This window comes from Octodon degus, unplaced genomic scaffold, assembly GCF_000260255.1.
Source record: "Octodon degus isolate 3935 unplaced genomic scaffold, OctDeg1.0 scaffold00007, whole genome shotgun sequence".
Lineage (NCBI taxonomy): Eukaryota > Metazoa > Chordata > Mammalia > Rodentia > Octodontidae > Octodon > Octodon degus.
This window is the reverse complement of record NW_004524583.1, coordinates 924,405-935,837: the sequence shown is the minus strand read 5'-3', so window position 1 is coordinate 935,837 and position 11,433 is coordinate 924,405. Positions and strand designations below refer to the sequence as shown.

General features: G+C 35.5%; 1 protein-coding gene across 1 annotated transcript in view; it reads right to left on the bottom strand.

The window, feature by feature from the left end:
• Nucleotides 1–11,433, bottom strand: part of Slc9c1 (solute carrier family 9 member C1) — a 165,127-nt gene that overhangs the window by 24,231 nt on the left and 129,463 nt on the right. Inside the window, exon 23 of the mRNA XM_004624877.2 lies at nucleotides 1,656–1,841. Within this exon, the coding sequence (XP_004624934.2) occupies nucleotides 1,656–1,841 (186 nt within the window). The remainder of the gene's footprint in view (nucleotides 1–1,655; nucleotides 1,842–11,433) is intronic.

Sequence of the window (11,433 nt, the reverse complement as noted above, 5' to 3'; positions counted from 1 at the left end):
TGTGTGTGTGTGTGTGTGTGTGTGTGTGTGAACATTAACAATTGCCATATTTTACTTTTATAAGATTAATCACACATGGTTTGGTACTTATAACATGCAAGTGTTTAGGATGCAGCTTTATCCAAAACACTTACAAGGGCATTTCTGCTAAGAAGTTAAATCAGTAGTAAACAGGAATAAGCTATACCAAGACCAAATATAGAATGGAAGTAAAACAGGAAAGAGAAATGTGAACAGGAAATAAATAAAGTCATAAAAATTCTGGCTCAAAAATGTTGCATTATTGTTTCACTGGATAATCTTCCACCAAACTGAGGATATTTTCTTTTGCATATATCATCTCTCTGTTTCTACATATTTGATGACTATTTAGCACTTGGGGAAATTCATGACACAGCTTCTGCAGTAGATAAGCCTGTCCTCAGTTGGTATGAGGACATTTTTCTTGGATATTTCTACTTACTCTCAAAAGAAGCTCACCCAAAACATAAAACTTCAAAATTAAGGATAATCAAGTTCACATACATTGACAAAATACTTGTCAAGTAATCTACTTGACAATGAATTCTTTGGAAGATCATAACTTATTGTCCTGATTCTCAGTAGCACAGCAACAATGCAGACTGACACGTCTTTTGCAAACAATTGTAGATCTCACCACTCAAAGAAAGTATACATTTTATGTTTCTTTGCTAAAATGGTTTGAACCAATTCTCCCATAATTGTCTTTGGCCATTTTCTATCTGATGGTTGGCCATACAGTTAAAGATTTTCCTGATGATTAAAACGCAACACAAACTGCATGGTTGTCACAGAAGATGGGTGCAGGGAGAGGAAGTCTTGTTGCTGTGTGGAGGAAGAGAAGCTATATTCCACCTAGCTTTTTCCCCTTGTACCCTCCATCTACTGTAAGTACCTCCAGTGAACATTTATTAATATATTTATGTATCTGCTTCTTTCTGCTTAGTCTAGAAATCTCTTGAGGGCAACTTGAACATCTCATTTGTCTTTGTCACTTCAAGAGCTAGCACAATTTGTGCTATATATTGTTTTAAAATATATTTAAATGTATTTGAGCCTAATTTAACTGATTCTAGGTCCCTCTTCATGCAGCTGTATTGTATGTACCTTCTGATTTGGCTTCACAAGGACCTCTTAATCTCCATCAATCACACCTGTTCACACACATCCTTACACACGTACAATTTTTATTTGCACATAGCTCAGGTTCTCAGGTAAGGGAAGTCACTTAACAGTTTAACTATGAAAATGAATGTAACCTCTTATATCTCTTTCAAAATACCTGAGGGAAATGAGTAATATTTAATTTGTCAGAGCCTGGCAGAATTTATCTAGGGTACTGTTGATAAAAGTCTTTCTGCAAGATATGGGTAAATAGCTCCTCCTTTGCTGTGTACAATTTCACCAAAATCTCACTGTGGTCAAAATGTACAGCTTGGTCTATTTCTCTGGCACTGAATGTAAACAACTTGTGCTTAGGCAACCAGTGTGCATGCGGGTCTGTGTGAAGATGAGGTGGGAAGAGGAGACAGGGGGAAAGCCTGGTTAGCACGGCAAGTTTTCTGTTGCCTGTACGTTATTGGACATAAAGCAGATTGACTCAAACACTTGGATCTTTTTTTTTTTTTTTTTACCTGATGGCATGTTGCAGGAATTAAGAAAGGTGCATGGTACAGTTTCCGTAGGTGACAATCTTCCACTGATCCATGTATGAGGAAAACATAGGTTACATGTTCTTCGTAGATATCACTTTTGATGATTCTTGGTATGTCTTTTATATAAATGTTACTAAGCTTTAATTGCATTACATAGTCCCAGTCCTATAAGAAAAACACAATTTCTTAGTTCATTATTTGTTTATGAAGCTTAATATAAATCCATTGTCTATTTTTCTTTAACTTAATACTTTGTACTAATTTTACATTGAATTATGAGCAGTTTTCAGTGTCAACTGAAATTCTCTAAGAACAATTTTTTTCCCCTGTATTTTAGGGAAGGATCTACAGGGTGTTCAGGGTCTTACTACTAGATCAGACTCATAGTGATCTGCCTGTTTACAGTTTCCGAAGAGCGGAGATTGCAGGCGTGCTCCCCCACGTCCAGTCTCAATTGCTATCTCAGCGTGCCTGGGGGTGGGGGGGTGGAGCCAGCACGGCAAGCCCGGGGGATCGAATCTCCAAGCCCTGCGCCTGCTTGCAGGCACTTTAATCCTCTGAGCTATTTGGCTGGCCCAAAAGTTGACAAGGATTTTTTTAAAAAAATTTTTTGGCTGTCTCAGGCTACTTTAAGTCCAGGCATGGTGTGGCATATGGAGCTGGGAACGGAAGGGCGGTTCTGCAAGCCTGACTGGATTTGCCCAAGCAGGCACTTAAACAACTGAGATAACCGGTAAGCCCCCAGAACAACTGTTAATGGATTCTTTTTTTTTTTTTTGATCTTTTTTTTTCTGAAAGGATAAGTAAGTTTTATTTTCTTGACATTTTTTCCATGAGTGCATACTAGATTTACAGACTAATAGGCTTCACTTGGCAGATTGCCTGTGTACATAACATAGCTTAACCATTTTTGACATCCATCCACTCTTGCCTTGCCCTCCCCCTAGTTTCATGATTTTTTTGTTTGTTTGTTTGAGTTTCAATACATTTAACACATTTGGATCACATCCATTCCCTCATGACTTGCCACTGCACCTTCCCTCCTCCTTATTTCCTTACACTTATCTAACAATGATTGCTGTCCTGCTTTTTCTCCTCTGTTTTAGGTCCCACTTATTGTGGAGAACATGCAATATTTGTGTTTTTGGGTGACTTTTTTGCTGAATATGATGACCTCTAGATCTATCCATTTTCCTGAAAATAAAATTTCATTTTTGCTTAAGGCTGAATAATGTTCCATTATGTTTATACATTACGTTTCCTCCATTCAAGCATTGATAGGCATCTAGGCTGGTTATCCTTCTTGGTATTTATGATTGCACCACAATAAATGTGAGTTTGCAGATATCCCTGCAACTGACTTTAAGTGTTCTGCATTTATAGTGAAGAGTCGTATAGCTGGATCAAATGGTAGATCTAATTTTAGTTTTCATTTGGGAAAGCTCCATATTAATTTGGTTCATAGTAACTGAACCAATTTAATTCCCAAAACAGTGTAGAAGTTTACCTCTACATGACCCCTGCATCATAACCACATTTTTTGTATTCTTGATAATAGCCATTTTGTCTGGATTAAAATGGAATCTCAATGTAGTTTTGATTATCATTTTCTTAATGATTAAAAGTGTTGAACATTTTTTAAAACTATATACTTAGGGGCTGGGGAGATGGCTCAGTAGAATAACTATATACTTAGTGATCATTTGCACTCCATTTGAGGTATTCATTTGCTCATTTCTTGATTAAGCTATTTCAGCTTTGGTGTGTTTTTTTGAGTTCTTTGCATAGCCTAGATTTTATTTTTTAATTTTTTATATTTTAATAATTTTATTGAGAAAGAAGTAGCAATGAGAAGTTTCAGAACAGGTTAGTAGTACAGTTACATAATTAATACATCGCATATTGTCTCTGTAGTAGATGTTCCTAGTACAAGATGCAGACATGATATCTTGTCTAAACACTATTAGTTCAAAACCTTCTCATTGAACTAAGAGAAAGTAGCTGTATATTTATACTATTTTGTATACACAGGTTGTATATTTTTTCCACTACAAAATGGTCTGTAGATGTCCCCTCTTTTGTCAGAGATGTGTATTCCATTGCCATTCATATATTGAACGTGTGTGAATTCAGCAAAGTAATCCAATATAGTTCAGTAGTTTATAATAGTAGTGGGTTATCAGCAAGACTGGCTCAGAAGTTGTTGACTTGAGCCTTTTACAGCTCAGCATATTAATATGGCTTCACTTTTTATACCTTGATTTTATACTTTTTGATGGTTAAGACCAAGATAAAGCAAGACCTATATGACAAGAAATGTAACTTTTGTATCTGACAAGGTCAGTCAAATCCCCTCAGGACTTACCCTGAAACCCTGTATAGCAGTTTGTAGATCTTTTGTCAGTGTCAACCATGTGGATGAGTCACGACCATTGCTTGACCAATTTGCATAGCCTAGATTTTAATTCCCTATTAGAAGAATAGCTGGTAAAGATTTTCTTCACACAGTGCAGACTGCTTCTGTTCCCTTTCTGTGAAGAAACCTTTTAATTTGATGTATTGTCATTTGTTGATTCTTGCTATTGTTGCCCATAGGGGTCCTATTCAGAAACTTTTAGAAGTTTCATGTCTAATACCGAGGTCTTTGATCTATTTTTGGTTGATTTTTATGTAAAGATAGAGATCTAGTTTCAGTATTGTTTGTGTACATGGCCAGTCTTCCCAACACCATTTGTTAATGAGGTTGTCTTTTCTCCAATGTTATTGCTCCCTTGTCTAGACTCAAATGGCTGTAGTTGTAGGGCTTTCTTTTCTGTGTGACCCATTGTATTTCATTGGTGCATGTGTGTATTTTTGAACCAGTATCATCCTGGTTTTCTTCCTATGATTTTTTTTCTTTCTTTCTTTCCTTCTTTCTTTTTTTTTTTTTTTTTTTTGGCGGAACCGGGGACTGAACTCAGGCCCTTGCACTTGCCAGGCAAGTGCTTATTCTACTGAGCCATCTCCCTGGTCCCTCTTCCTATGATTTTATAGTATAATTGTATGTTAGATATTGGGCTGCTTCTAGGCCTGCTCTTGTTAAAGATTCCTTTGGTATTCTGGGATTTTGTGTTTCCATATTAATTTTAGAATTGTTTTTCTAGCTTTCTGAAGAATGTCACTGGCATTTTGAGGGGGCTTATACATGTAGGAAGCTTTTGATAGCATGACCATCTTATTTTTTTTTCTTTGCTTTTTTATGTATTTAGTATGGGGTCTACCAGGTCTCACTACACAGATCAGACTTGTAGTGACCCTCCTGTTTTCAGCCTCCTAAGCTCTGGGATTACAGGAGTGTGCCACCAAGTCCAGTCTCAGTCACTGTCTCTGCATGTCCTGGGGGTGAGGCCAGCACCCCAGCCCAGGACTGAACCCCAGTTCCTGAGCCTGCCCAGGCAGGTGTTTAGTCTGCTGAGCTATCTGGCCGGCCCAGTATGACCACTTTAACAATATGAATTCTGCTACTTCACAGATGTGGGAAGTTGTGCCACCTTCTAGCATTTTTAGCTTCTTCAGTGTTCTAGAATTTTCATTGTAGCCTTATTTCGCCTTCTTAGTTCAATTGATCATAAGTATTTTATTTTAAAAGCTATTGGGATTGTAATTGTTTTTCTAATTTTTTTCTCATCTGGTAAATTTGTAAGGACTAGAAAAGCTATTGCTTTTTAATGTTGATTTTATATCTTTACCAAATTATTAGCACGGAAATTCTTTTATTATACAATCATGCCATCTATAAATAAGGGTGATTTGACTTTTTTGGTATCCTTTTTCTTTCTTGTTCTTATATAATTGCTCTAACATTTCAAGAACTATATTTAACAGGAGTGGTAAGACTGAACAACTTTGCCTTGTTTCTGATTTTACAGGAAGAGCTTTCAGTTCTTTTCCATCCAGAATGATGCTGGCTATGGGTTTGTCATATGTGGCCTGTACTACATTGAGGAATGATTCTTTATTGTCTACTTTCAGGGCATTTATAATGAAGGGATATTGAATTTTGTCAGAGATATCTATTTGTACTAATTGAGATAATCACATGATTTGAACCTGAATTTTATTTATGTTGCCTATTGCTTTCATTTGTTTGCATATGTTAAGTTACTCTTGTATGCCTGCAATGAAGTCCACTTGATCATAGAGTATGATTTTTTTAAAAAATGCGTTGAATTCACTTGGCAAGTATTTTATTTAGTATTTCTGCATGTATGGTCATAGTTTCCTTTCCTTTTCTCCCTCCTCCTTCCCTCTCTTCCTCCCTCCCTTTTGCTTTCCTTAATTCTGTTTATCTTGTTTGGTTTCAGTATGAGGGTGATGCTAACCATATAAAATGTGTTTGGAAGTGTCCTTTTTCTATCTCATGCAGTAGTTTCTTGCTTAAGCTTTTATAGGTTGTGCATGTCTAGCAATTTCTTTATTTATTCTAGATTATCTAACTTATTAGTTTTCTATGTAGTCACTAATATTCCTCTGATTATCAGTGATGTCTTGTATAATAACCTCTTTCTCTTCTCTAACTACTGATTTGGGTTTTACCTTTCTTTTGCTTAGTTTGGTTTATCAATCTTGTTTATTTTTTCAACCAACTCTTGTTCCATTGATCCTGTATATTGTTCTTTTATTTTCTATATCAGTAATTTCAGCTCCAATCTTAATTACTCCTTTCCATTTGTTTTTTTTTTCTTTTTCCTAAGACCTTGAGATGCATCATTAGATTACTTATTTGTTATCTCTGTTTTTTCATGTAAGCACTTGTAGTTATAAACTTTCCTGTTAAAAATGCCCTTATGGGCCACAGAGGAAAGTGATTGACGATATAGAGTGTGCCTGAGAAGAGTTACAGGGAGAGAAAACATTGTTTCAGGCTTTCACAGAGAGCAAGTTGGTCAAACAATGGCTGTGACTCATCCACTTGGCTGGCACTGACAAAGGATCTACAAACTGTGGTACAGCATTTCAGGGTAAATCCTGAGGAGATTTGACTGACCTTGTCAGACACAAAAGTTACATTTCTTGTTATATAGGTCTTGCCTTATCTTGGTCTTAACCATCCAGCAGAAGAGTATAAAAATGAGGTATAAAAAGTAAAGCCGTATTAATATGCTGAGCTGTAAAAGGCTCAAGTCAACAACTTCTGACATTGCCAGTCCTATGGATAACCCACTACTATTATGGATTACTGGACTATATTGGATCATTTTGCTGAATTCATGCACCTACAATATTTAAATGGCAATGAAATACCCTTCTCTGACAAAAATAAACAAAAAAGGGGATACAAATGAAGGATCATTTTGTATCTGTATATACAAAATAGTTAGGATAGATATATAGCTACTTTCTTTTAATTCACTGAGAAGAAAGATTTGTACTAACAGTGTTTTGACAGGCTATCATGTCTGTATCTTGTGGTATGAATAACCACTATGAAGACAACAATATGCAATGTATTAATTATTGAAACTGTCCCACTAACCAGTTTTGAAACTGTCTCATTGTATTTGTTTCTCAAAAATTAATTAAAAAATGTCCTTACTCTATTCCCAGTATTTTGAAATATTTAATATTCATTTGACTCTAGAATTTTAAAATTTCCTTCTGATTTTATTGATGACCAAGTGAGTGTTTAAAAGTGAGTTATTTAGTATCCATATTGTTTCCAGTTTCTGTGGTTTCTTTTATTTGTCTTTTCTCATTGTGATCTGACATAATAGAATAAATTTATTTGTTTTTTATATTCATTAAATTTTGCCTCATGAACTGAAAATACAACATATTTCAGAGAATGTTTCATGAGCTGCTAACAACCATCCAGCAGAAAAGTATAAAAACGAAGTATAAGAAGTAAAGCCATGCTGTTATGTTGAGCTGTAGGGGACTCAGATCAACAATTTCTGACATTGCCAATCAAGTGGAAGACCCAATACTCTTATGGGCTACTGAACTCTGTTAGAATGTTTTGCTGAGTTTACACACCAATAATATTCAAATAACGGAACTTAACAAAGAAAAGGGGATACAGATGAATGTGCATTTTGTATCTGTGTATTCAAAGTGGTTAGGATAGATATATATAGTTACATTCTCTTAATGAATAGAGCAATTTGTTCTAATGGTGTTTGTAAATAGGATATCAAGTCCACATCTTGTACAGCAGTTAACTACTAGGAAGAATGTATGCAATGTGTTAATTATTGAAACTGTCCTACCAATTTGATTGGAAACTGTCTCATTGCTATTTGTTTCTCAATAAAACTATGGAAAAAAATAAAAATAAAGATAGGTGAAAAAATAATAGAAACAATAATTTGTACTTTGTAGTTATTAGATGGGATATTATGTAGACTTCTATTAAATTTATTTGAGGTATGGTAGAATTTAACTCTGGTTTTCTGAATGATTTTTAAGGGAGGATCTGAATGATCACTGAGTTCACCCATTATTGATGGATTGGGGCCTATGTGTTTTTCATGTTGAGTAATTTTTGTTTTATATAATTAGGTTCATCAATATTCAGTGCATATATATTTATAATTTTTATATCTTCTTGGACTACTTCCTTTACAATAGATAGTAGCCTTCTTTTTCTTGCTGATTAGTTTTGTTTTGAAGATAGATTGTTCAGACATAAATATAGCTACTTCTATGCTTTTACTTTCAGTCTGTGTGTATCTTTGCTAGTGATGTGTATATGTGTGTGTATGTGTGTGTGTGTGTGTGTGTGTCTGTGTGTGTGTTAAGCAGCAAAATATAGGGTCTTATTTCTAGATCTAGTCTGTTGGTCTTTGTGTTTTAGTAGAAAGATTAAAGCCATTTTAATCCAGAGTTATTATAGAAAGGTTTCTGCCAATTCCTGGCATTGTGGTGTTCTCCTCACAATCCTTCCTTTATGATTTTTCCTTCAAATTTGAAGGTTGGCTTTGTTGCCCATAATAATCTAGATTGGCAGTTATTTTCTGTCAGGGCTTGAAATACACCCATACCATGTTCCTCTGGCCTTAAGACTTTCTTTAGTGAGGTCTGAAACAAATCCTGATGGATTTGCCTGTGTAAGTTACTTGGTGTTTCTCCCCATGGTTTCAATATTCTTATTTTATGCTCTTGTCATTTTAGCTGTGATACCATGTGGAGAGGTTTTTTTCTGGTCATGCTTATTTGGAACTCTGAGTGCTTCCTGTGCCTGGATTTCTATGTCTTTCCCATGGTTTGGGAAGCTTTCTACAATTAAATAGATTTTCCATACCATTATTCAGAACCTCAGTGCCCTCTTATCTACCAGAAATTTCTGTAGGTTTGGTTTGTGTGTCTCAGAGTTCTTGGATGTTTTGTTCACAGTTTCTAACTCTTTTCCTTATTGGTGTCTTGATTAATAATTCCTGAACTTATTGTCAAGCCCTGAAACTGTTTTCTGCTTGGTCCTGTCTATTGGTAAGACTTTCTACTCTGCTTTTCACTTGACTTGTTTAGCTTTTAATTTACAGAATTTTGGTTTAGACTTCTTCAGACTATCCATTTCTTTGTTAAACTGCTCCTTTATATTTTTACCTGTCTTCAGAGTTCATTGAGCTATTAATTCTTTACTGACAAATTATGGATATTTGGAAAAATCATGTTGCCTTTAAAAAAAAACTTATTGGTACAATTTGGATATACATGGTGATCATATTCTTCATAGAAAATTTGTATTCGAGGGCTGGCCAAATAGTTCAGTGGGTTAAAGTGCCTGCTTAGGCAGAGGCAGCAGCCAGATTTGATCCCCAGCCTGCCGTGCCGGCTCCACCCCTGGGGGGGTACTGAGACATGATTGAGACTGGGCGTGGTGACATACACCTGTCATCCCAGCTCTTTGGGAGGCTGAACACAGGTGCATCACTACGAGTCTGATCTATGTAGTGAGGCCCTATAGACCCTGTAGACCCTTACTAAAAACTACTAAATGAAAAAAGAGAAAATTTGTTACTGTATGTGATATACCCTTTTTTTTAATATTCTCTTCTCCTTCCTTAATCCCTGTTCCCTTCCTTATTTACCAAAGTTTGTTTCAAGTTTTTTCTATTTTCTTTTTCTTATCTCTTTCTTTTGCACTCCCTTTTTCTCCTTCCCATTTTAACATGTTATGATTATTTCTCAATATCTATTATACAATTTGGGCCTTACCACAATTTTCTGTTTCTCATAGCAGAGAAAAGATGCAGTATTTAAACCTGTGTGCCTAATTTATTTCACTTAAGATTATGATCTCAAAGTACGTCGAGCTATTTAGAAATGCCTCAAATTTATTCTTTAAGTCAGATTAGCACTCCATTGTATAAAAAAACCCACATCTTTTTTTATCCATTCCTTGACTTAGAGGCATTTGTTTCCAAGAATCAATTATTACAAATTGGCTGCTATAAGCACTGATGTGAATGTATCACTATGGTATGATGCTTTTAATTCTTTCAGAAAGATATCAAGAAGAGGAATAGCTGGATCAAACAGAACCTCTAGTTTTAGTCTTCTGAGGAAACTCCACACTGATTTCCATGCTGGTTGCACCAATCTACATTACCACTAACAGTAGAGAAGGGTTCTTTTTCTCCCCACATTCCAAGCAACAATTGTTATTGGTTGATTTTTTTGAGAATAGCCATTCTTTCCAGACATAGAATCTCAGGATTGTATTAATTTGCGTCTCTCAAGTGACCAGTGACTGGAGCATTTTTCCATATATTTATTTTCCATTTCTACTTCATCAAAGAAGTGTGTAGTCATTTCAGATTCCCATTTTTGGATTGGGTCTTTCCATTTTGGGGGGTTGATATTTTGAGCTCTTATATTCCAGATATCCTGCTGTGTGAGGTACAATGGTGAAATTTGTTTCCAACTCTGGTTTGTCTCTTCACTCTGCTGGTGGTTTTTCTTGCTGTGCAACAGCTTTTTAATATCATGAAATTGCAGGTAGTTATTCTTTGTGCATTTCCTGTGTAGTTAGGATTTTGTTCATAAAATCTTTGCCTACACAAATGTCTTCAAGAGTTCTACCTGTTCTGTCTTGCAGAAGATTTAATGATTCTGTTTTCATATTTAGATCTTTGTTCAGTCTTGATTTCAGTTTAGTGTGGTGGAAGACCTAAACCTAGTTTCAATCTTCAGCATGTGGAAAGCCAATTTTATAGCACCATTTATTACAGAGGCTATCTTTCTTCCAGTAAAGGTGCTTGGCCCCTTTGTGCACAATAAGGTGGCCGAATATGTTTGGATTTGTTTCTGGATCTTTTAATTTGTTCCATTGATAGATGGGTCTGCTTTCTTTGCCAGTACCATGCTGTCTTTTTAATCAATTATCTTTGTAGTATAATTTCAAATAAGGAATTGTCATGTTCTCTGCTCTGCCTTTCTTGCCCAGAATTGCTTTTGCTATTCTAGGTCTCTTCTGGTTCCAAATAAATTTTAAGATTGTTTTCTCTAATTCTCTGAGATACACTATTTGTATTTTGATTAGTATTGCATTAAATCTGTTTAACAATTTTGGTATTTAATTATTGAATTTTCTTTCGGTTGATCCATCTATTTGTTACAGTGGGGTACTGAGTTCCTCAATTACAATTATGTTAATGCTATTTGATTTTAATGTGTGCTAATATTTGCTTTACAGGGCGAGGGAGATAGCTCAGTGGGATAAGTGCCTGCCTGACAAGTGCAAGGTCCTGAGTTTGATCCCAAATATCAAATATAT